Source organism: Hyla sarda, chromosome 6 (genome assembly GCF_029499605.1).
Source record: "Hyla sarda isolate aHylSar1 chromosome 6, aHylSar1.hap1, whole genome shotgun sequence".
NCBI lineage: Eukaryota > Metazoa > Chordata > Amphibia > Anura > Hylidae > Hyla > Hyla sarda.
Genome location: NC_079194.1, coordinates 251,349,958 through 251,371,760, shown reverse-complemented (window position 1 = coordinate 251,371,760; position 21,803 = coordinate 251,349,958). Strand labels below are relative to the sequence as shown.

Below are 21,803 nucleotides of genomic sequence, written 5' to 3'. Positions count from 1 at the left end.
TAAATATTTTTCCAATACATATTTTGAATAAGGCAGACATCTTTAGTACATTTGTCACAGTTTACAACTATTTTTTTTTATCCAAGTCTCCTTTTTTAGACGCTTTCTTAAAGGGGTACTCCGATGAAAACCTTTTTTCTTTTAAATCAACTGGTGGCAGAAAGTTAAACATATTTGTAAATTACTTCTATTAAAAAATCTTAAAGGGGTACTCCGCCCCTAGACATCTTATCCCCTATCCAAAGGATAGGGGATAAGATGTCAGATCGCTGCGGTCCCACTGCTGGGGAGCCCCGGGGATCGCCGCTGCGGCACCCCGCCATCATTACTGCACAGAGCGAGTTCGCTCTGCGCGCAATGACGGGCAATACAGGGGCCGGAGCATCGTTACGTCACGGCTCCGCCCCCGTCAATACAAGTCTATGGGAAGGGGGCGTGACGGTCGTCACACCCCCTGCCATAGACTTGCATTAAGGGGACCAGCCGTGATGTCATGAGGGGCGGAGCCATGACGTCACGCTGCTCCGGCCCCTGTATCGCCCGTCATTACGCACAGAGCGAACTCGCTCTGTGCAGTAATGATGGCGGGGTGCCGCAGCGGCAATCCCCGGGGTCCCCAGCAGCGGGACCGCGGCGATCTAACATCTTATCCCCTATCCTTTTGATAGGGGATAAGATGCCAGGGGCGGAGTACCCCTTTAATCCTTCCAGTACTTATTAGCTGCTGAATGCTACAGAGGAAATTCCTTTCTTTTTGGAACACTGATGACATCACAAGCACAGTGCTCTCTGCTGACATCTCTGTCCATTTTAGCAACCATGCATAGCAGATGTAAGCTAAGGGCAGCATGGTGGCTCAGTGGTTAGCACTGCTGCCTTGCACTGCTGGGGACTTGGGTTCAAATCCCACTAAGGACAACAATAAATAAAGCATTATTATTATAATAACGTCAGCAGAGAGAACTGTGCTCGTGATGTCATCAGTGTTCCAAAAAGAAAAGAATTTCCTCATTAGTATTCAGCAGCTAATAAGTACAGGAAGGATTAAGATTTTTTAATAGAAGTAATTTACATATATGTTTAACTTTCTGCCACCAGTTGATTTAAAAGAAAAAAGGTTTTCACAGGAGTACCCTTTTAAGCTGTCAAGGCCACATAAACATGTCTACAGAGCATAGTAAATGTAAAGCATGTCTTGTACTACACTTTTCTGCCCTCAGCACTGCAGCTTTGTTTTTGTCTTTTAAAGTAAAAAATGACTTCACCGCTAAAGTTATTCTGCTGCATTTTTGTTTCACGCCTTTGAGTAGCCCTTATCCCCCTTTGATGTCAGAAATCCCCCTCAGTATTTCACCTGGACGGCACAATATTGATCACCTTGGCTTTTAGTAGACAGCTGTAAATGCCTCGGAAAGTGAATGTGCTGTATATTACTGCTGGGCCCCTGGTGCTTCTCTTTGAACTGTAGCAAATACTTTTACAAACATCGTGGGAATAACAAGTTTGCTTTGCAGCAAGCAGTGTACTTGGCTCAGAAGAGAACGCTTCACTTTTTTTTTTTTTTTGTTCCCCCAATCCAAAAAATATGTGTTGATAAAATGACTGGGCCTTTATGAATGATTAAGCAGGGGCCGCAGTGAGTCTAAGGCTGTTTCAGACTGTTCTTACATACAGAAATTGTTCATCATCATTTTTTTTCTCTTGTGTCTTGGCAGCTTGGAGGATGTGGGATCCTTGGAGTCGGTATCTGGTTGGCTGTCACGCAGGGGAACTTTGCCACGCTCTCCTCCTCTTTCCCTTCACTGTCTGCTGCCAACTTGTTAATAGCTACAGGAACTATCGTGATGATCGTGGGATTCCTGGGCTGCATCGGTGCTATAAAAGAGAACAAATACCTACTGCTGAGCGTAAGTTCGGGGCTTGGTGGGAGTTGTATAGTACTGGACATCCTCATAATAAAGAAAAACAAGGCACAGTGAACAATACCTTTAAAGAGATCTGTCACGAGCTACAAATGAGAATGTTGAAGTGCAGCAAAGCTGTAAAATATAAATGCCAGATATTATAGGGCTATTATCATACATTTATAAATGCAATGTAGTACACAAGAAAAACTGACGTCCTGCACTCACTGTGTAGATTCTGGACCTTCAGCTCCCATCTCGGGCTGATAATCCGGCATCGGAGACAAGGTAGTGTGGCGCTACCTCGTCTCCGATGCCGAATTAGCAGCCCGAGTTGGGAGCTGAAGGTCCAGAATCTACATGGTGAGTGCAGGACGTCAGTTTTTCTTGTGTACTACATTGCATTTACTACGTCTTTCATTGTCCTAGCACCACCGATTTCTGAATATTTCTGGCTGCTTTCCGGCATACCTACTTTGTCCATCTTGTGGAGCTGTACAGTAAGGTACCGGTGCCACTAGTTTTTTCTGTGTTTGTTATACATTTATAAAGGTACAAGGAGGTACAAGTTCTTGAATTTGTCATATAAAAGGTATTTCCAATTGATAAGTCTCAAAATCATCTTGTTTCTGTCAAGCAATGTTGAGGCAAAGATCTAAAGAAATCGCAACAAGTATGAAGGTTTCTGAGGCGCAGAGAGGACCTGATGAAGAGAGCAGCAGGCTCTCGAAATGCTTTGTCTGCTATCTTAAAATAAATTGCTTTTTATTATTTCTTATTCTCTGCCCGGTTTCTTGACGGTCTCCAGCCAGATATTGCCTCAAAAGCATCTGTTCTTGTTGCTATTTCTCCAGGAATTTGTCAGGAGAAATAGACTGTGGATAAAGGCAGCTCCAGGAATGAAATTACTAAAAAGCGGTGATGTGCCCAGAGCACCAAAAAGTGAGCAGATTATCATTCGTGTCAATACTCATCCGAAAGTAATTTTATCAAGTAGGCAAGAAAAAGACGCTACATCGGCGTGGAGTGCAAGAAGAAATCTTTGTTGTAATTCACAAGTTTATTAATCCAATTATGCGTTTTGTGTATGGAACCCTTCGTCAGATTGGTTTCTGACAAATGGTTCCATACTCGAAATGTGTTATTGGATTATTAAACTTGTAAACGACAACAACGTTTTCTTAACTGACTGCGGATCAGGGCCCAACGATCATCGCTATCCTACGACAACAGCATAGTGGATTTCATCTTTGTACCATTGATTACAAGATATATGCATATACTATATACGCTCCAGGGCAGCAGTATATGGTGTTCTGTTTATCCCATTTTATATTGTTTAATGCACGCCGGCCTTTGTTTGTTCCTTTAATTATTCTCTTAAGTTAAAGTAATTTTATGACACATAATGCTCCTCCGTTTGTTCCTTTGCTTTTATACTTCCAGATCATCTTCTTTCTGTCAAGACAGGAAATCATTTTGTTGTATCAATATAAGGCTCACTATTAGATGGTCATATTCTTGCCTAAAATGAATACTTCATGGGATCAGATGGAGCATTCATACAGGATCCAATAGAAATTAAACTGTGAAATTGGATACACTATGACTCCTGTGGGTGGCATATTGCTTATAGTTTGTTGGGATCTTTAAGGTCTCATTCACATCACATTTGTGCCCTCCTCCCTGGAGTGGATACATCAGCAAAATAAGATGTAAGGGCCCTATTCATTTCAGTGACCTGAATGTAGTCAGCTAGTGACTATTTTCTGAGTGTATACACGTTTTGTCTCAAGACTCTAATGTGCTGAAATCCACCATAAAAATGGAAATTCACCCTGTGGCCTAACATGTATAAATATTTCTTTAGGTTTGTAGCTGGCGTTCAGGTTAATAAAGTCCTATATTTTTCAGTATTGATCCTCTTAGAAAAGACACAGTTGTCCTCTGTTACCCAAAGTTTGCCCCTTTATGTGTAGTGTCAGTACACAGAGCAGAAAGGTTAACAGTGATCTTACAGAGGATGCCAGCTGTGTGACATTCAATCCTCCGTGCTCAAATACTGAGCAACTGCAGCATGCAATGTTACAGAAGAGAAGTCAGGAGCCGAGGGCAGAGCAGGAAATAAAATCACACTTTATAGCTCAACTCAGGAGGGTTTTGTTCGTAATACCCTGTGTACCCCATCAGGCACTTTTCATACATTCATTCATTCATACATACATACATTCATACAAGGAAAGACACACCACACACAGCTCATTCTACCATGGTGGCAACCTTAGCTCTGCTCACTTGACTGCTGCCCATGCCTTTTTATTTATGTCCTCAGTAATATGTCAACCGATGGTACAATGATGTGTTTCCATTTACAGTAAAGCAGATTAAACAGTTTAGACAAAACCTTCTAAGGACAGACAAATATATATATATATATATATATATATATATATATATAGCATCTTCTCTTATGGGAAGTGCAAACACAGCTTATTGGGTAATGGCTCAATACAACAAGACTATTCTTGGAGAGACGATGTATCAGCTCTTTATCTCTTCTATAGGGAGCATTACACAAAGCCCATGGTGTATTTATATAGTGAATTATGTATACCCCCGAATACTACAAAATTACCATGTAATTTCCCCCTTTTAAACATAATTTCACTTTGGATATTAGCCCCTCTTCTGAATTGCAATATACAACATAGATCTATCAATTATGTAAAGAACCAACAATTTCATTCATTATTCATCCTTCTAATCATTCATGATGTTTATAAACATATTGCCACATCGTCTTCGATAGTTGATCAAGTCCATAGTCCATACAATTAGATTATAACAACTGAAGAAGTCTTTTCCAATGGCTGGTGTATATTTTTCATCTATGGTGCAGTTGAATGCATTTGGACAGAATCGTTATATCTGGGTGTCTTTTTCTTCATTTGTTCATACACTCAATAATTAGACTTTACGGAATGAGTAACATATACAAAAATTGGATATCCAAGATTTCATATCATTATACAATTGTCTATTATTATGTACAGTCAGACAAGGACATACTTATATTGGTCCACCTTAGGCAGGAAGATGAAGTCTACTCATGGAACAGGTAAGATGGTCATAGAATGTCACAGGTACCTTTTAATGTTTTACCTATGTCATAACAGATGCAAGTCTGTGCAAACCTTCTTTCTGCATTGTTGAATCGTGAGGCCACCCAATGTAAGGACATTACTTTATATACACACAGTTTCCCTCGCTTACTGTACATGGCTGTATAAGTAACCATAGTCATCTTGGGGTACAAGACTGTTGGCACTCACAGTTTCTTACCAACTCTCTAAATGCCGTCTTTGCCCTGTACCACCTCTTTCTTCTTCCATTGGTCTCTCTCAGCATGCATTGCGGGTTCCTGTAAGAGACCTAACCAGACAGATCCACACTTCTCCATCCACCTGTACACTCTGTATCATAACTGTGGGGAGGACAGGAGCTCTGCAGCCTTGGCAGCCTTTTCCACCATCTGGTCCCCCTTTACTGGGGTTGTTTCCTTCATATAGGCCTAAACTTCATGATGGCCACTTTCTTTGGAAGCTGTAAGATTTTGAACATTTGAATACTAGGTTCTACATTTTCATTGGTTAACCCAAGTATTCAACAAAATTTCTACTTCACCAATAGGCCCATACATGTCGAGCGACCTCAAGTGTACCTATAATCAGTTTACACATTTACCTTCCGCCATCTTACTCATCTCAGTGAATACCCTCAATTCTGCTCTCTGACCTCACAGCTCAGAGAGAGAAGTTGGTTTATTTGTATTGGAACATCATTCTGTGTGATTACCATATATATCTTGTCTTATGGATTACATTTTTGTATAACTTGGAGTAAGCTAACATTTCACACTCTTCATTAACCATCATAGATTATCTGATATTCTATCAGGCTCTTAAACTTTAAACCTTATATATTTAACAAAATTATTCATAGTGTCAAGGAAAGCACATCTACCTAAGATCAATCTTTTCTTTCAGAATCTTTATCTTATATTATCTTATTTTTGTAGGGTGCAATAGCCATTTAAATTAATGTTACATAAATAGATTTATTATAAACTTTAGATGGATTACCTTGCATATACTCATACCATAAACATACTCAATTTTAATCAGTATATATGTTTCCTTCAAGTCTACTATGAATTGGTGTTTCAGGAGAGGAGGCTGTCAGTATCCCTATAAGGCCCCACCTTTCTCCTCCCACTCCTCTACATCACTGGTCACCACCCCTTTTGAGTCTGCGTCTTTACAAATTCTTAGTCTTGGGTTGTTGCCTAACACCAACTTTAAAATTTAACAAAATTATATTTATAAAATTAAACATCTACTAACTGGTTGTGTTCATGGGTCTCAGCATCAAGAGACATACCATACACCCATAACATGTAACATTCAGACATGCTTCAATAACTCAACTTACAAGACATACAATATACAATGGGCCCATCAACTTTATCATAAATAATGTAAACAAAACTCAAAAATACACAGAGCTCTTAGAAAAATTACCGTATACACTCCAGTATAAGCCGACCAGAATATAAGCCGAGGCCCCTAATTTCACCCCAAAAACCCAGGAAAAGTTATTGACTCGACTATAAGCCTAGGGTGGGAAATACATCATCCCCCCCCCATGTCATCATCCCCCCTGTCATCATCCAGACCCCCAACATTAACACCCCCGTCATCATCACCCTGTCATCATCCCCCCTTCATCATCACCCTGTCATCATCCAGACCCCGTCATCATCACCCTGTCATCATTGAGACCCCCGACATCATCACCCTTTCATCACCCCCCCCCCTTCATCATCCCTGCGCATGAATGTCCCTGTGCATCGTTGTCAAGGAGAAGAGGGCCTCCCGGTGAAGATGAACAGCCCGGAACGACTAACCCTCCCCACCAGACGGTCCCTGCAGCATAGATGGCCCGGACCAGCTCACCCTTCCTTCCCACCGAGGAGAAGTGAGTAGAAAACTAAAGGGGGTGTCTGGATGATGACGAAGGCTTGGCAGTGGTCTTCAATCTGCAGAGCTCCAGATGTTTCAAAACTACAACTCCCATATAATGCGGTATTAAGGTTATTCGACTTTATTTAATAAATTTTTTCATAAGATTGTTTCCACAGATGTGCAGAATGGAAATCGGAAATGCAATTAATTTCCTTATTATATTTAGAAAAGAAAAAAAGAGAAACCTTAAGAAGTTTGGCCAAAGGAATAAATAAAATAAAGCAAAAAGAGAATATAAAAATGTTATCACTATAAATTAATAGTATAATGTTATTTTACATAACCACCTAAAATCGCCTAATGTTTTATATGAGTATTGGAGGGGAATTTTATACCGTATATACTCGAGTATAAGCCGACGATTTTTCCTGCTGAAAATACCCCCCTCGGCTTATACTCGAGTGAACTCTCCGCCTGTCAATCCCTTTCAGTGGTCTTCAACCTGCGGACCTCCAGATGTTGCAAAACTACAACTCCCAGCATGCCCGGACAGCCGATGGCTGTACCTGCCGGACACAGCCCCTGTAACGTCACCCGGCAGACATACATTATAGTCCCGCACCTTACTTTGAATAACTGAATATCCACCAGACCACACAGAATGGCCCTCATTTACTATTCTAAACCCGACTTCTTTTGTCGGGTTTTTTTGGCGCATCTTTGTCTGCGACATGTCGCAGACATCGTGTGCCAGTCTGCGACACGATGCAAAAATTTTTCCCGACGGACCCAATGTGGATTCTCCCAAACCCGAAAAAGGGGCGTAACCCGACATTTCTGAGCTTTCCCACGTATTTATAAAGGTTTCCAACCCGAATTTGTTGAATTGTTGTGGATTTTTTTCCCGACAACTCAGAGGAGTTGGAAACCAAAACCAACAAAACCCACGAGCGACAAACAGGATGCGACATAATAATAAATACCAGGGGAAAAAAGCAGTCGGGTAAGAAAGCAAGATAGACTTACAACCCGATTTTCTAAGTAAATGAGGGCCAATGTCTTACCTTAATATTCAATTATTCACCAGGTGTCAAGTTTTACCTTGGTATGTCTTCCACACAGCACACAGAATTTACTAGACTTTTCCAAAAAGCCCCCTGATTGCCCACTGGATTTATAAAAGTACTACCATAGCAATCCCCTTAAATATTTTTTTTTTATTTAACTGCTACACCTTTCACTCAATTATTGTAAACCAGGACTTCTCACTACTAATGCCAAATTCTTCCTGTACATTTGATTGCATTCAATCATTCTTACCCATACCATGGCACTAAGCACACTACACAAGCATGTTCATCTTACTCATTCCACATTCCACATGCATGTACATCAGAGACACTTATACAGCATCACAGAACGGACATCCTAATCCCATTGTGTTACATAGAGACAATACCAGACCCAACATAGACTAGCAGGAAGCCATTTGTTACAAGCATTAACCTTACCTATCCATTTCTTATGCAGTTCCTGGTCGCCCATATTGGGGTTGCTTATCGAGTGCCCCTATAAACACAATAAGATCCGTGTACGCCTCCTCCAAAATGTTAGGGTAATACCCTGTGTACCCCATCAGTCCCTATGTCCATCTGTGGGAGACGATGTATCAGCTCTTTATCTCTTCTATAGGGAGCATTACACAAAGCCCATGGTGTATTTATGTAGTGAATTATGTTTGCCCCTGAATTCTACAAAATTACCATGTCAGTTTGAGCAGAAACTCAAATTGATTTTACTATCTTTGTGTACACCGCAGTGATGGCGGCAGCGCAAGTGTGGTTATTTTGTGACACGTCTTTAAATAACAGCCATGCAGCTTCCATCCCATTCTCCATGAAACATTTCATTTTCTAGTCAGAAGCCATCAGTGGTTAGAGAGTACACAGAACAATATTGTTTTCTCATCTAAAGTTTAGTTCTCAGTGGTTCACAACACGAGAGTCAGGAAGCCTTACCTGTGAAATGGGGCATAGCAATGCTTCTCGGACACTCGGAGACCAGATTTGTGATAAGTCATAGCATGATGCCTACGTGCCACAGGATAAGCCCAGCAGGCCCACTGTCTCGGGATATCTTGTCCCAGCTCTATATCACTTGTCCCAGCTCTAAATCTTCAACAATTTTTCATTTTTGCATTTTTTTTCCTCCTCACCTTCTGAAAATCATAACACTTTCAATTTTCCACCCACAAACTTATATGAGGTCTTGTCCTTTGTGCCAACAATTTTACTTTGTAATACAAATAACAAGAGTGTGGTGGATGGGCACTGCACACTTATGAGACAGCTTTAGTGCAGCACAGCAGTAGCGCACCTGGTGAACAATGATAACATCAATGGGGTGCTAGACACTAGTAGAACCAGCAATTCCACATGTAAATCCACAAAAGAATGAATGTCTGTACTCACCAATAAAGTCCAAATCTTTTTCATCTTGAATGAAGAGATGTCCATGTATATAACATATTTGGACGCATTCGATATATTGTCCAGATACAGATAAAGTTGACCCAGGTGCAGCTAGGGAAAGACAGCTATTAGCCAGCAGCCGGAACGTAGTAGAGCAACAGCGCGGTTTTGCGTCAGTGACGCATCATCTGATTCCTTGAGGAATCCGGATAATGTGTTACTGACGCTAAACCGCGTTGTCGTTTTACTACGCTCCGGTTGCTGACTGATAGCTGTCTTTCCCTAGCTGCACCTGGGTGAACTTTATCTGTATCTGTACAATATATCGAATGCGACCCAGTTTTTGAATTTTTACGAGGGGTAAAGGGAGAGAAATCTCCCCCAAAACCTCATATTTGTGTGTACAGTGTTCAGCAGGCGCAGTAGAGGGCTCAGAAGGGAAAGAGCGACAATGGGATTTTGGAGAGGTTTTCTGAAATGGTTTTTGGGGGGCATGTCACATTTAGGAAGCCCTTATGTGTCGGAAAAGCAAAAAACCCACATGGCATACTATTTTAGAAACTACACCCCTCAAGGAACATAACAAGGGGTACAATGAGCCTTAACACCCCACAGGTGTTTGACAACTTTCCGTTAAAGTCGGATGTGTAAATTATTATTTTTTTCACTAAAATGCTGTTTTTTTCCCCACAAATGTTACATTTTTACAAGGGATAATAGGAGAAAATGCCCCCCAAAATGTGTAACCCCATCTATTCTGAGTATGGAAATGCCCCATGAGTGGACTTCAAGTACACTTCGGGCACACTACAAAGCTCAGAAGAGAAGGCGTCACATTTGACTTTTGGAAAGCAAATTTAGATGAAATGGTTTTTGGGGGGCATGTCACATTTAGGAAGCCCCTTTGGTGCCAGAACAGCAAAAAAAAAAAAAACACATGGCATACTATTTTGGAAACTACACCCCTCAAGGAATGTAACAAGGGGTACAGTGAGCCTTAACACCCCACAGGTGTTTGATAAATGTTCATTCAAATTAGATTTTTTACACTAAAATGCTGGGGTTACCCCAAATTTTTCATTTTCACAAGTGGTAATAGGAAAAAATGTCACCATAAATTTGTAGCTACATTTCAATGGAGTAAGGACATACCTCATATCTGGATGTAAACTGCTCTGCAGGTGCACATCGGGTCTCGGAAGAGCAGGAGCGCAGTCAGGGGCCTTAAAGGGGTACTCTAGTGCAGAGTATTCCTGCTCCGTTCTGCCCCGGCTGCAAAATAAATGAAAATGAACCATCACTCACCTCCCTGGGTTCCCGATGGCTGTCCGGGCATGCTGGGAGTTGTAGTTTTGCAACATCTGGAGGTCCGCAGGTTGAAGACCACTGAAAGGGATTGACAGGCGGAGAGTTCACTCGAGTATAAGCCGAGGGGGGTATTTTCAGCAGGAAAAATCGTCGGCTTATACTCGAGTATATACGGTATAAAATTCCCCTCCAATGCTCATATAAAACATTTGGCGATTTTAGGTGGTTATGTAAAATAACATTATACTATTAATTTATAGTGATAACATTTTTATATTCTCTTTTTGCTTTATTTTATTTATTCCTTTGGCCAAACTTCTTAAGGTTTCTCTTTTTTTCTTTTCTAAATATAATAAGGAAATTAATTGCATTTCCGATTTCCATTCTGCACATCTGTGGAAACAATCTTATGAAAAAATTAATTAAATAAAGTCGAATAACCTTAATACCGCATGATATTTTTTCCTATACTGTATACCAATTTAAAAGAATCCCTACAACATTTTTCTCTCATGCATTTGTCTTCTGTCAATCATTAATATAAATACGTACATCACATGACTTCCAGGCATCTGTTATCAATCACTTAACTCACAATACTCACAAGTTTACACATTCTACACACAAAATCTTGTGAGTATAATTAGTTTTTAATTCATTTTCTGCTATGTTAATGTTAGTTACATTTTGTTGTACTGAATTAGCATTTTTAGAAAACATTGCATGGTGTAATACAATCATTGTTGTTATTATTTTTACAGTAGTGATCTTCATAGTCTAAACAAACATTCTTTAATTTTGATGTTCATTTATTAATATTCTATATTACTTAATACATTACCGGAAACCAATGCCTTAATTCAGATCTAATTATCTTTTCTTTTTTAACATCCTTTAACACACATCATATAGCTTCACCAACAAATACAGCCACACAACTTTTCTAAAGTACAGACACACAACTTTCTTCAGTCCTAAGTTATTCACTCTCTTCATTCATAGCATAGGACTACTTCAATTAAATCTTCAATCAAATTCAAAATTAGATAATACTTTGCTTTTCAAGAATAACACTGTTATTTACTTCTGTCCACCGCATCAGGATATTTCTGTCAATTATCTTAGACATACCCATCCCCCATGCTGTTCCTCTTACTTGAAGGTATTTGCTAACTTCCAGCTTTCTGGACAACCGAATACGGAAGTCTATATATTTAGAGAGATAATTGACAATCATACTCAGCTTCTCAGACTATAATTCAGACACAATTCAGCTACGACTCCCATCATAGCCTTTCTTTTATTCTCCACACAGACATTCAGCCATGTTTCCATGCATTAACCTTCTTTTGACATTCCTACAAGCTTCTTCAAAGCCAAGTTAACAATATCCTGTTTCAAACTTTGTACAGCAGTTCCCTTTTTCACTACCTCTGCAGCAGTCAGTGAATAACCCATCCCTCATTGGATGGTTCCCGTCTGACTTCAGGAGTTGATCAATCTCCCAACGTCATTTATCAAACTTTCGCAAGAAGCCCTGACAATGTTTGTGTTGTCCACCAGACTTCCCAAAGTTCTGATAATCACACCCGCCAGACACAGTCCCAATAAACTCTATAGTACTCTATCAACTTTATAGTTTGACGCTATAGTACCTGCCAGACACAGCCCCTGTAACGTCACCCGCCAAACATACATTATAGTCCCGCACCTTACTTTTAATAACTGAATATCCACCAGACCACACAGAATGGCCCTCATTTACTATTCTAAACCCGACTTCTTTTGTCGGGTTTTTTGGCACATCTTTGTCTGGGACATGTCGCAGACATCGTGTGCCAGTCTGCGACACAATGCAAAAATGTTTCCCGACGGACCCAATGTGGATTCTCCCAAACCCGAAAAAGGGGCGTAACCCGACATTTCTGAGCTTTCCCACGTATTTATAAAGGTTTCCAACCCGAATTTGTTGAATTGTTGTGGATTTTTTTCCCGACAACTCAGAGGAATTGGAAACCAAAACCAACAAAACCCAGTGCGACAAACAGGATGCGACATAATAATAAATACCAGGGGAAAAAAGCAGTCGGGTAAGAAAGCAAGATAGACTTACAACCCGATTTTCTAAGTAAATGAGGGCCAATGTCTTACCTTAATATTCAATTATTCACCAGGTGTCAAGTTTTACCTTGGTATGTCTTCCACACAGCACACAGAATTTACTAGACTTTTCCAAAAAGCCCCCTGATTGCCCACTGGATTTATAAAAGTACTACCATAGTAATCCCCTTAAATATTTTTTTTTTATTTAACTGCTACACCTTTCACTCAATTATTGTAAACCAGGACTTCTCACTACTAATGCCAAATTCTTCCTGTACATTTGATTGCATTCAATCATTCTTACCCATACCATGGCACTAAGCACACTACACAAGCATGTTCATCTTACTCATTCCACATTCCACATGCATGTACATCAGAGACACTTATACAGCATCACAGAACGGACATCCTAATCCCATTGTGTTACATAGAGACAATACCAGACCCAACATAGACTAGCAGGAAGCCATTTGTTACAAGCATTAACCTTACCTATCCATTTCTTATGCAGTTCCTGGTCGCCCATATTGGGGTTGCTTATCGAGTGCCCCTATAAACACAATAAGATCCGTGTACGCCTCCTCCAAAATGTTAGGGTAATACCCTGTGTACCCCATCAGGCCCTTTGTCCATCTGTGGGAGGCGATGTATCAGCTCTTTATCTCTTCTATAGGGAGCATTACACAAAGCCCATGGTGTATTTATGTAGTGAATTATGTTTGCCCCTGAATTCTACAAAATTACCATGTCAGTTTGAGCAGAAACTCAAATTGATTTTACTATCTTTGTGTACACCGCAGTGATGGCGGCAGCGCAAGTGTGGTTATTTTGTGACACGTCTTTAAATAACAGCCATGCAGCTTCCATCCCATTCTCCATGAAACATTTCATTTTCTAGTCAGAAGCCATCAGTGGTTAGAGAGTACACAGAACAATATTGTTTTCTCATCTAAAGTTTAGTTCTCAGTGGTTCACAACACGAGAGTCAGGAAGCCTTACCTGTGAAATGGGGCATAGCAATGCTTCTCGGACACTCGGAGACCAGATTTGTGATAAGTCATAGCATGATGCCTACGTGCCACAGGATAAGCCCAGCAGGCCCACTGTCTCGGGATATCTTGTCCCAGCTCTATATCACTTGTCCCAGCTCTAAATCTTCAACAATTTTTCATTTTTGCATTTTTTTCCTCCTCACCTTCTGAAAATCAAAACACTTTCAATTTTCCACCCACAAACCTATATGAGGTCTTGTCCTTTGTGCCAACAATTTTACTTTGTAATACAAATAACAAGAGTGTGGTGGATGGGCACTGCACACTTATGAGACAGCTTTAGTGCAGCACAGCAGTAGCGCACCTGGTGAACAATGATAACATCAATGGGGTGCTAGACACTAGTAGAACCAGCAATTCCACATGTAAATCCACAAAAGAAAGAATGTCTGTACTCACCAATAAAGTCCAAATCTTTTTCATCTTGAATGAAGAGATGTCCATGTATATAACATATTTGGACGCATTCGATATATTGTCCAGATACAGATAAAGTTGACCCAGGTGCAGCTAGGGAAAGACAGCTATTAGCCAGCAGCCGGAACGTAGTAGAGCAACAGCGCGGTTTTGCGTCAGTGACGCATCATCTGGTTCCTTGAGGAACCGGATGATGTGTTACTGACGCTAAACCGCGTTGTCGTTTTACTACGCTCCGGTTGCTGACTGATAGCTGTCTTTCCCTAGCTGCACCTGGGTGAACTTTATCTGTATCTGGACTATATATTGAATGCGACCCAGTTTTTGAATTTTTACTAGGGGTAAAGGGAGAGAAATCCCCCCCAAAACCTCATATTTGTGTGTACAGTGTTCAGCAGGCGCAGTAGAGGGCTCATTAGGGAAAGAGCGACAATGGGATTTTGGAGAGGTTTTCTGAAATGGTTTTTGGGGGGCATGTTACATTTAGGAAGCCCTTATGTGTCGGAAAAGCAAAAAAAACACACGGCATACTATTTTAGAAACTACACCCCTCAAGGAACATAACAAGGGGTACAATGAGCCTTAACACCCCACAGGTGTTTGACAACTTTCCGTTAAAGTCGGATGTGTAAATTATTCTTTTTTTTTCACTAAAATGCTGTTTTTTTCCCCACAAATGTTACATTTTTACAAGGGTTAATAGGAGAAAATGCCCCCCAAAATGTGTAACCCCATCTATTCTAAGTATGGAAATGCCCCATGAGTGGACGTCAAGTGCACTTCGGGCGTACTACAATGCTCAGAAGAGAAGGCGTCACATTTGGCTTTTGGAAAGCAAATTTAGATGAAATGGTTTTTGGGGGGCATGTCACATTTAGGAAGCCCCTATGGTGCCAGAACAGCAAAAAAAAAAACCCATGGCATACTATTTTGGAAACTACACCCCTCAAGGAATGTAACATGGGGTACAGTGAGCCTTAACACCCCACAGGTGTTTGATAAATGTTCATTAAAATTAGATTTTTTACACTAAAATGCTGGGGGTTACCCCAAATTTTTCATTTTCACAAGTGGTAATAGGAAAAAATGTCACCATAAATTTGTAGATACATTTCAATGGAGTAAGGACATACCTCATATCTGGATGTAAACTGCTCTGCAGGTGCACATCGGATCTCGGAAGAGCAGGAGCGCAGTCAGGGGCCTTAAAGGGGTACTCTAGTGCAGAGTATTCCTGCTCCGTTCTGCCCCGGCTGCAAAATAAATGAAAATGAACCATCACTCACCTCCCTGGGTTCCCGTGGAGCGCCACTACAGCTGATCGGTCCTCCGGTCCATCATCTTCATACTTTCGTGTGTAACGAAGCGTCACATGGCGCTCAGCCTATCGCCGGCCGCCGCGATGTTCAGCCTCGGCCGGTGATAGGCTGAGCGCCATGTGATGCTTCGTTACATCCGGAAGTATGAAGGAGATGCACCGGAGGACCGAACAGCTGTAGTGGCGCTCCGCGGGAACCCAGGGAGGTGAGTGATGGTTCATATTCATTTATTTTGCAGCCCGGGCAGAACGGAGCAGGAATACTCTGCACTAGAGTACTCCTTTAAGCATTTACTGAGCTACCTATGGAGCCAGAACAGCAGGACCCCCCTCAAGAAGCGTTACATGGGGTACACTAAGTTAGTAAAGTGGGGTACTCTGTGCCTGTTTGAGGCAACATAAAAAAGTGACCCATGACCCCAGAGGTCTAATAAGGTTTTTTTTGTTTGTTTGTTTTTGAAGTTTTTTGGGTCAAATTATAGGAAATTAAAATGAAAAGGGAAAATTTAGTACTCCATGGAAGTGTGATATTCCCTGAAGCAGTTTTTAATGCAGAGGCCCGGATGATCGGGGCAAGTGTCACATTGAGTGGTGGTGTCCTTCCATATCCCCCTCTTGTGACACGCTCTGCATTTTTTATGTTCCAGTGTGGGGGAAAGTGCTGGCCTGTGACAATCCTGGCACCTATAACACCAGTTCCTTGGGAACTTCGGCCTGCTCTTTCCCGGTCGCCGAAGATCAGGGCCCTTAGGACTTCTTGGAACTGGAGGTATGTCCCTGTGTTGCCAGCATACTGGGACAGTACAAAAGAGTTGTACATGGCAACCTGTACCAAGTAAACCGTAACTTTTTTAAACCATACCCATGTTTTGCGCATGGCATTGTATGGCTTGAGGACTTGATCAGAGAGATCAACTCCCCCCATATACTGATTGCAGCCCAGAATACAATCGGGCTTGAGGACCGGTGTTGTGGTACCTCGCACAGGGACAGGTGAGCTGCCGTTACCATGAATCGTGGTCAGCATAAGGATATCCCTCTTATCCTTATACCTGACCAGCCACAGATTTTCATGGGTAAGGGCACGGGACTCACCCTTGGGCATAGGTGTCCTGAGTAAATTTAGAGGGAGGCCTCTCTGGTTCTTTCGCACGGTCCCAAAAGCAGAGATCTGGTGGCAATGGATGTGAAGAGGTGGATGCTGGTATAAAAGTTGTCAACGTAAAGCTGGTAACCCTTATCCAGCAATGGGTGCACAAGGTCCCAAACGATTTTCCCAATAAAACCCAGAGTGGGGGGATATTCTGGGGGTTCAATACAGGAATCTCGTCCCTCATATACTCTAAACTTGTAAGTGTACCCAGAGGTACTCTCACAAAGTTTGTAGAGCTTCACGCCATACCGCTCCCGCCTTCAGGGAATATACTGGCAGAAGATGAGTCTCCCCTTAAAATTGATAGGGAGCTCTCTGTAGATGAGTCTCTTGAGGGGTACGTAGGCCTCCAAAAATGTGTCCCCCAAAGTGATCTATAACTGGCCTCACTTTGTGAAGCTGGTCATAGGCTGGGTCATTTCGGGAAGGGACAGGCCACATTATCAGTGTAATGCAGGCATTTCCGAATGGCCTTGAACCACCTTCGTGCCGTGACCATACTGTAAAGCCGACGTCCCCACTCCAGTACTGCCTGACACTTAGTTTTTTGACTAGGCCCATATGCAGCACGAGGCCCCAAAATGTCCTCATTTCGGCAGCATTGATGGTGTACGATCCATTGGGCCTAGCCAAAAACGAATCTAGGTGGTGGGCAATGAACTGTTGGGCGTACAAGTTTGTTTGCTCCACCATATGATTGACAAAGTCGTCACTGAAATAATAACTAAACTAGTCTATTTCAGTGTATCCGGCCATGTCAATTCGGATTCCTGAGTCGCCAACAAACTCAGGAATCCATGGCTGATATCTCTCTGGGGGGCTCCAGACAGGTTCACCGGAAGGGGGCTCCGGTACGTTTGTCTGGGGGGACGGACTCTTATTACGAGCGGCATGGACACTCATACTAGTGTCGGCCACTGGGTCACTATCATGGGGGGGTGGCCTCGCCTGGCGGTGTCTCCGCCGCCGTGCAGGGGGATCATCATCAGTTCTAGATGATGGGGAGGACGAGGAAGAACACAGAAAAGTAGGATCCTCCTCATACTCACTGGCAGATTTGGAGTTGGAGGCAAGTAAAGCATATGCCTCCTCCCCCGAAAATGCCCGGCGGGCCATCACCTTTTTTCTGTGGTGGTGGTGGTGGGGGGGGGGGGGGGGAGAGTGTGTAGTGTATGTACTTGGTGCAAACTTTATATGAAGGCTTGTGATTAGAAATCACACACCATTATAATAAATAAAAAATATTAAAAAAAAACACTGCGACCAAAAAAAAAAAAATGTCCCTGTATTGGAAACTCACCCTGAGCTATTGAACACTGGAGGACACTTCTTCAGCCCTGAGGGGCGCAGATCTGGTCCCTTGCAGAATATTAACCCCTTCTGTGCCAGCTGCTCTTGTCTGACCAATAGCAGCGCTCCTGGGGAGGTGACGGGATCGCCACCTCCCCCCAGCTACAGGAGGTGATTGGCCGTATAGTACACCGCCAATCACCTTCCAGTTCCGGGTCATCGGGTGACACGTGACCCGTATGACCAAAATCGCCACAGATCGCCGGTGTAAATTCACCGACATGGGGTGTCTCAGGATCCCCCCCAGGCATTGTCATGGGATGCCTGCTGAATGATTTCAGTAGGCATGCCGGTCCGGTCCACGCGCATCAGGGACTGAACTTCCCACGGGTGTACATGTACGCCTTTGGTCCTTAAGTGTCAGGGCGTACCTGTATGCCCTTGGTCCCTAAGTGGTTAAGATTGTTTGTTTTATAATGCTTCACACATTACTTCTATAACATACATAGGATTTTGTCACAAGCATAATGTCAGGCCCAAGGCCTGATTATAGAATCATACATGTGTTATAATTGTATTTGTGTATAATGTATAATCTAAGACATGGGTGAGGGTTCAAGTCTTTGTTTTCTGAACTTGTCTTGCTGCACTTTTGTATATTTTTGTACCTGTGAGTCATTTGTTTATTTTTATGCATAGCACTATGATACCTTTTATCAGATTAAATGTTTAATTAATCAGCTCTGGTCTTTGATCTCTAAATATAGGAGCTCACCTTTCTGAAGGCAGCTCTGGTGAAACACGTTTATCAAAGGGTTAATTTGGTGACTTGCTGGGACTAGTAGTGGATAAAGTCTGGTAGCTTTAACCCTTGCACCATCACACTCTCTCTAGCGTCTTTGCTGGACCGATAGGGTGTGACTGTGACACATACATTTTTCCATTGTTTTTATAGCATCCACATATTTCATAACTCTGTACAGGGAATGTCCTCATTCACATCAGTCCCATTCACATTAGCTTTGGCACGCAATCTAGGTTGCATGGCGAACTCCCAACAGATGTTGATCCCAGTGGAGAGAAGGGTCTGGCATGTTGGAATTTTTCCACCCAATCCTATTGTTCTAAAAGGGATAAACTGGTACCAGATCTGTCTGGCTGCAGCTTACTCCTCCCAACCCCATAGACAACACATGAACGTTCGGTTGCTTCAGCCAACAGTTGTTGAAAATGTATTCCCACCTTAATTAAATGTATCACTGTCCCTTAGCTCTATCTTTGAGAATCTTTCCACATTGTGCTATGGTGCTTTATCTCTAAAAAGTGTAAAACTGCTTACAACTATATTTACTGTAATAAAGTGTGAGTAGTAAAGTACCCCATGGCACAGCATTGTTATCAGCCACCAAAGTCTTTCTTTATTGTCAGTAAAGCTGTACTCTATAAATACTCTGAGGTGTATTGTATGGTGAGGTGTGTCTTTCTCTGTTACCCTGCTGTCTGAAATCTCTTGGCCATTTAATGGCCTCTGTCTTTTATCCTGGAAGAAGCTCATAAAGAGTTGTTCCTTCTCAACAGTAGGATATTCTGTCTGTGCTTCCAACCATCTAATCGCCTACAAGTAGTTATTGGAAATAAGGAAGCACATTGCTGATTTCTTTCCTCTCTTAATGAAACTCCTTGGATCATGTAAAATGTAATTTTTAGATGGAAGAAGTAAGAGAACAAGGGCATTGAGAGAACATATTATGTCTTTATTGCTTTTCTACCTAATATAATCATGTACAAAATCCCCTGCCTGCTTTTCAAGAACAGATTGTGCGGAGTTGCCAGAGGTTACCCCCCTTGTGTGGAGAGGGTCTGTTTTCTTCAAAAGAAAATGATATTTAACTCAATGTGTGGTTTAAAGTATGAGATCAACAAGCACATAGTATAGAAATATAAGAAAACTTGACTCATTGTTGAACTTGACGTTTTAGATAATGGAAGAAAATAAATGCAATTTATCTGCAAATCGGAAAGTACAGGTAGAGTGATCAGAGACTACAGAAGTGATGCTGTAGGTGCAGTATGGTGGAGAGTATTTAAAGGGGTATTCCAGGATTTTTTTTATTTGACTATGCTACAGGGGCTGTTAAGTTAGTGTAGTTCATAATATAGTGTCTGTACCTGTGTGTGACAGTTTCCTCACAATTATTCTGTGATGTTCACTCCAATATTTATTTTTATCAGCATACAAAATGACTGTTGTCTCAGATTTTTTCCAGTCAGCTGATGACAGGGAGTCTGTCTGCTTCAATGGGTGGAGCGATCACTTGGTGGGAGAGAGATCAATCTGCAACTAATGCAACAGCTGTAGGCACCCTGATTGGGTCACAAGTCTTTTGAATGGATGCAGCTCATTTATGTTTCAATGGGTGGGGTGGCTGATGTGTGGGAGGAAAATGGAATTATGGGATTTGTAGTCAAAAAAAGAAAAGTCAAACAGGAAATACAAGTTGGCAAAAAAAGCTAGCCACAGTGTTATGGTAATCTCAGAGAGCACTGTGGTCAGACTGGAAAGAACTACTCAACTTCCTCTGTAGTATACAGCAGCTGATAAGTACTGGAAGGATTAAGATTTTTAAATAGAAGTAATTTACAAATCTGTTTAACTTTCTGGAAAATGTTTTCCACTGGAGTACCGCTTTAAGATACAATTAGGAAAGTGACTAAATAAAAGAGAATTTAACTGACATAAAGTCCTAAGACAGTAGGCTTGAAGCTCTCACAGAATTTCTCACACTGAGTAAGATATCATATGGTATATGTCATAAGTATGGTAGAAGATTGAGTTTGTTTAGGTAAAGAGGGGACGTGGTAGTGCAGGAGAGATTACATGGAAAGAGATGTACAGTTGGGTATCATCGGCATAGACATGGTACTAGAGGCAACATGGGGACTCACTAGTGAGAGGAAGAGTAAAGATGGAATCAGCAAAGAAGAGGCATAATGGAAAATCCTTGGTCCCAATGTATATCTCTAACAGGGCCTGCAAATTTGCTAATTTCAATACAGGTGTCTTATGTGGCAGAAAAGCCATTAAAGGTGCTTGGTGCTGGTGAGAACAAAAGGGTTCAACTTTTAACATGCCCCAACCGTCTTTCCCCCAATGTCATCTGCTGGGGGAAAGAAGGTCGGGGCATGTTAAAAGATGAACCCTTTTGTTCTCAAGAGAAATAAGATGCCACCAGAGCTATTAGGAAGCAGTTTGTTCCCGTCTCTTGAGAACACATGCATGCTCATTCAAACTGAGCATGCATATTTGTATGTGGGATGGGGGGGATGGTTTCAAGAAAAATAGCTGTCGGCTAAATGAGAATTTAACTGAATACCGCTAAGTGTATGGCCTCATGGCAGTGACTGTAACTGCTACCTTCCCTATTGTTAGACTAGCTACAAAGGAAACCCTAAGAGGGGCATTCATCAATATTTTACTAGTATATGTGCTATTATAAATGAGAAAAGTCACCTAAGAATACACCTTCCTGCACCAAATACACCAAAAGTCGCACACCATTTCATGATTTTGGCACACGGGAGCATTACCTCAGATTTTTCCGACCTGTTCAGTCAGCGTGTGGCACTGGAAATAAACTAAGCAGCCACGCGTCAGGGAATGGAAACAGGCTGCCCCACTTGCCTGCTTGGCATCATCATCCTCCCCCTGCCGCCTGTTATCCTAAATGATCCTGTGGGCACAGTTGAGGGTTGGTGGGTG

At 41.8% G+C, this 21,803-nt stretch overlaps 1 protein-coding gene and 1 long non-coding RNA gene across 6 annotated transcripts in view; one reads left to right on the top strand and one right to left on the bottom strand.

Annotated features, from left to right (window-relative positions):
• The window catches only part of TSPAN4 (tetraspanin 4), a 719,066-nt gene that overhangs the window by 585,201 nt on the left and 112,062 nt on the right, over nt 1-21,803 (top strand). For all 5 annotated transcript variants that reach the window (XM_056526916.1, XM_056526919.1, XM_056526918.1 and 2 more), the window contains one exon: nt 1,716-1,907. In XM_056526916.1, the coding sequence (XP_056382891.1) occupies nt 1,716-1,907 (192 nt within the window). The remainder of the gene's footprint in view (nt 1-1,715; nt 1,908-21,803) is intronic.
• The window catches only part of LOC130276915 (uncharacterized), a 73,336-nt gene continuing 54,637 nt past the window's right edge, over nt 3,105-21,803 (bottom strand). The window contains exon 3 of the long non-coding RNA XR_008845295.1: nt 3,105-3,362. This is a non-coding gene — a long non-coding RNA (uncharacterized LOC130276915). The remainder of the gene's footprint in view (nt 3,363-21,803) is intronic.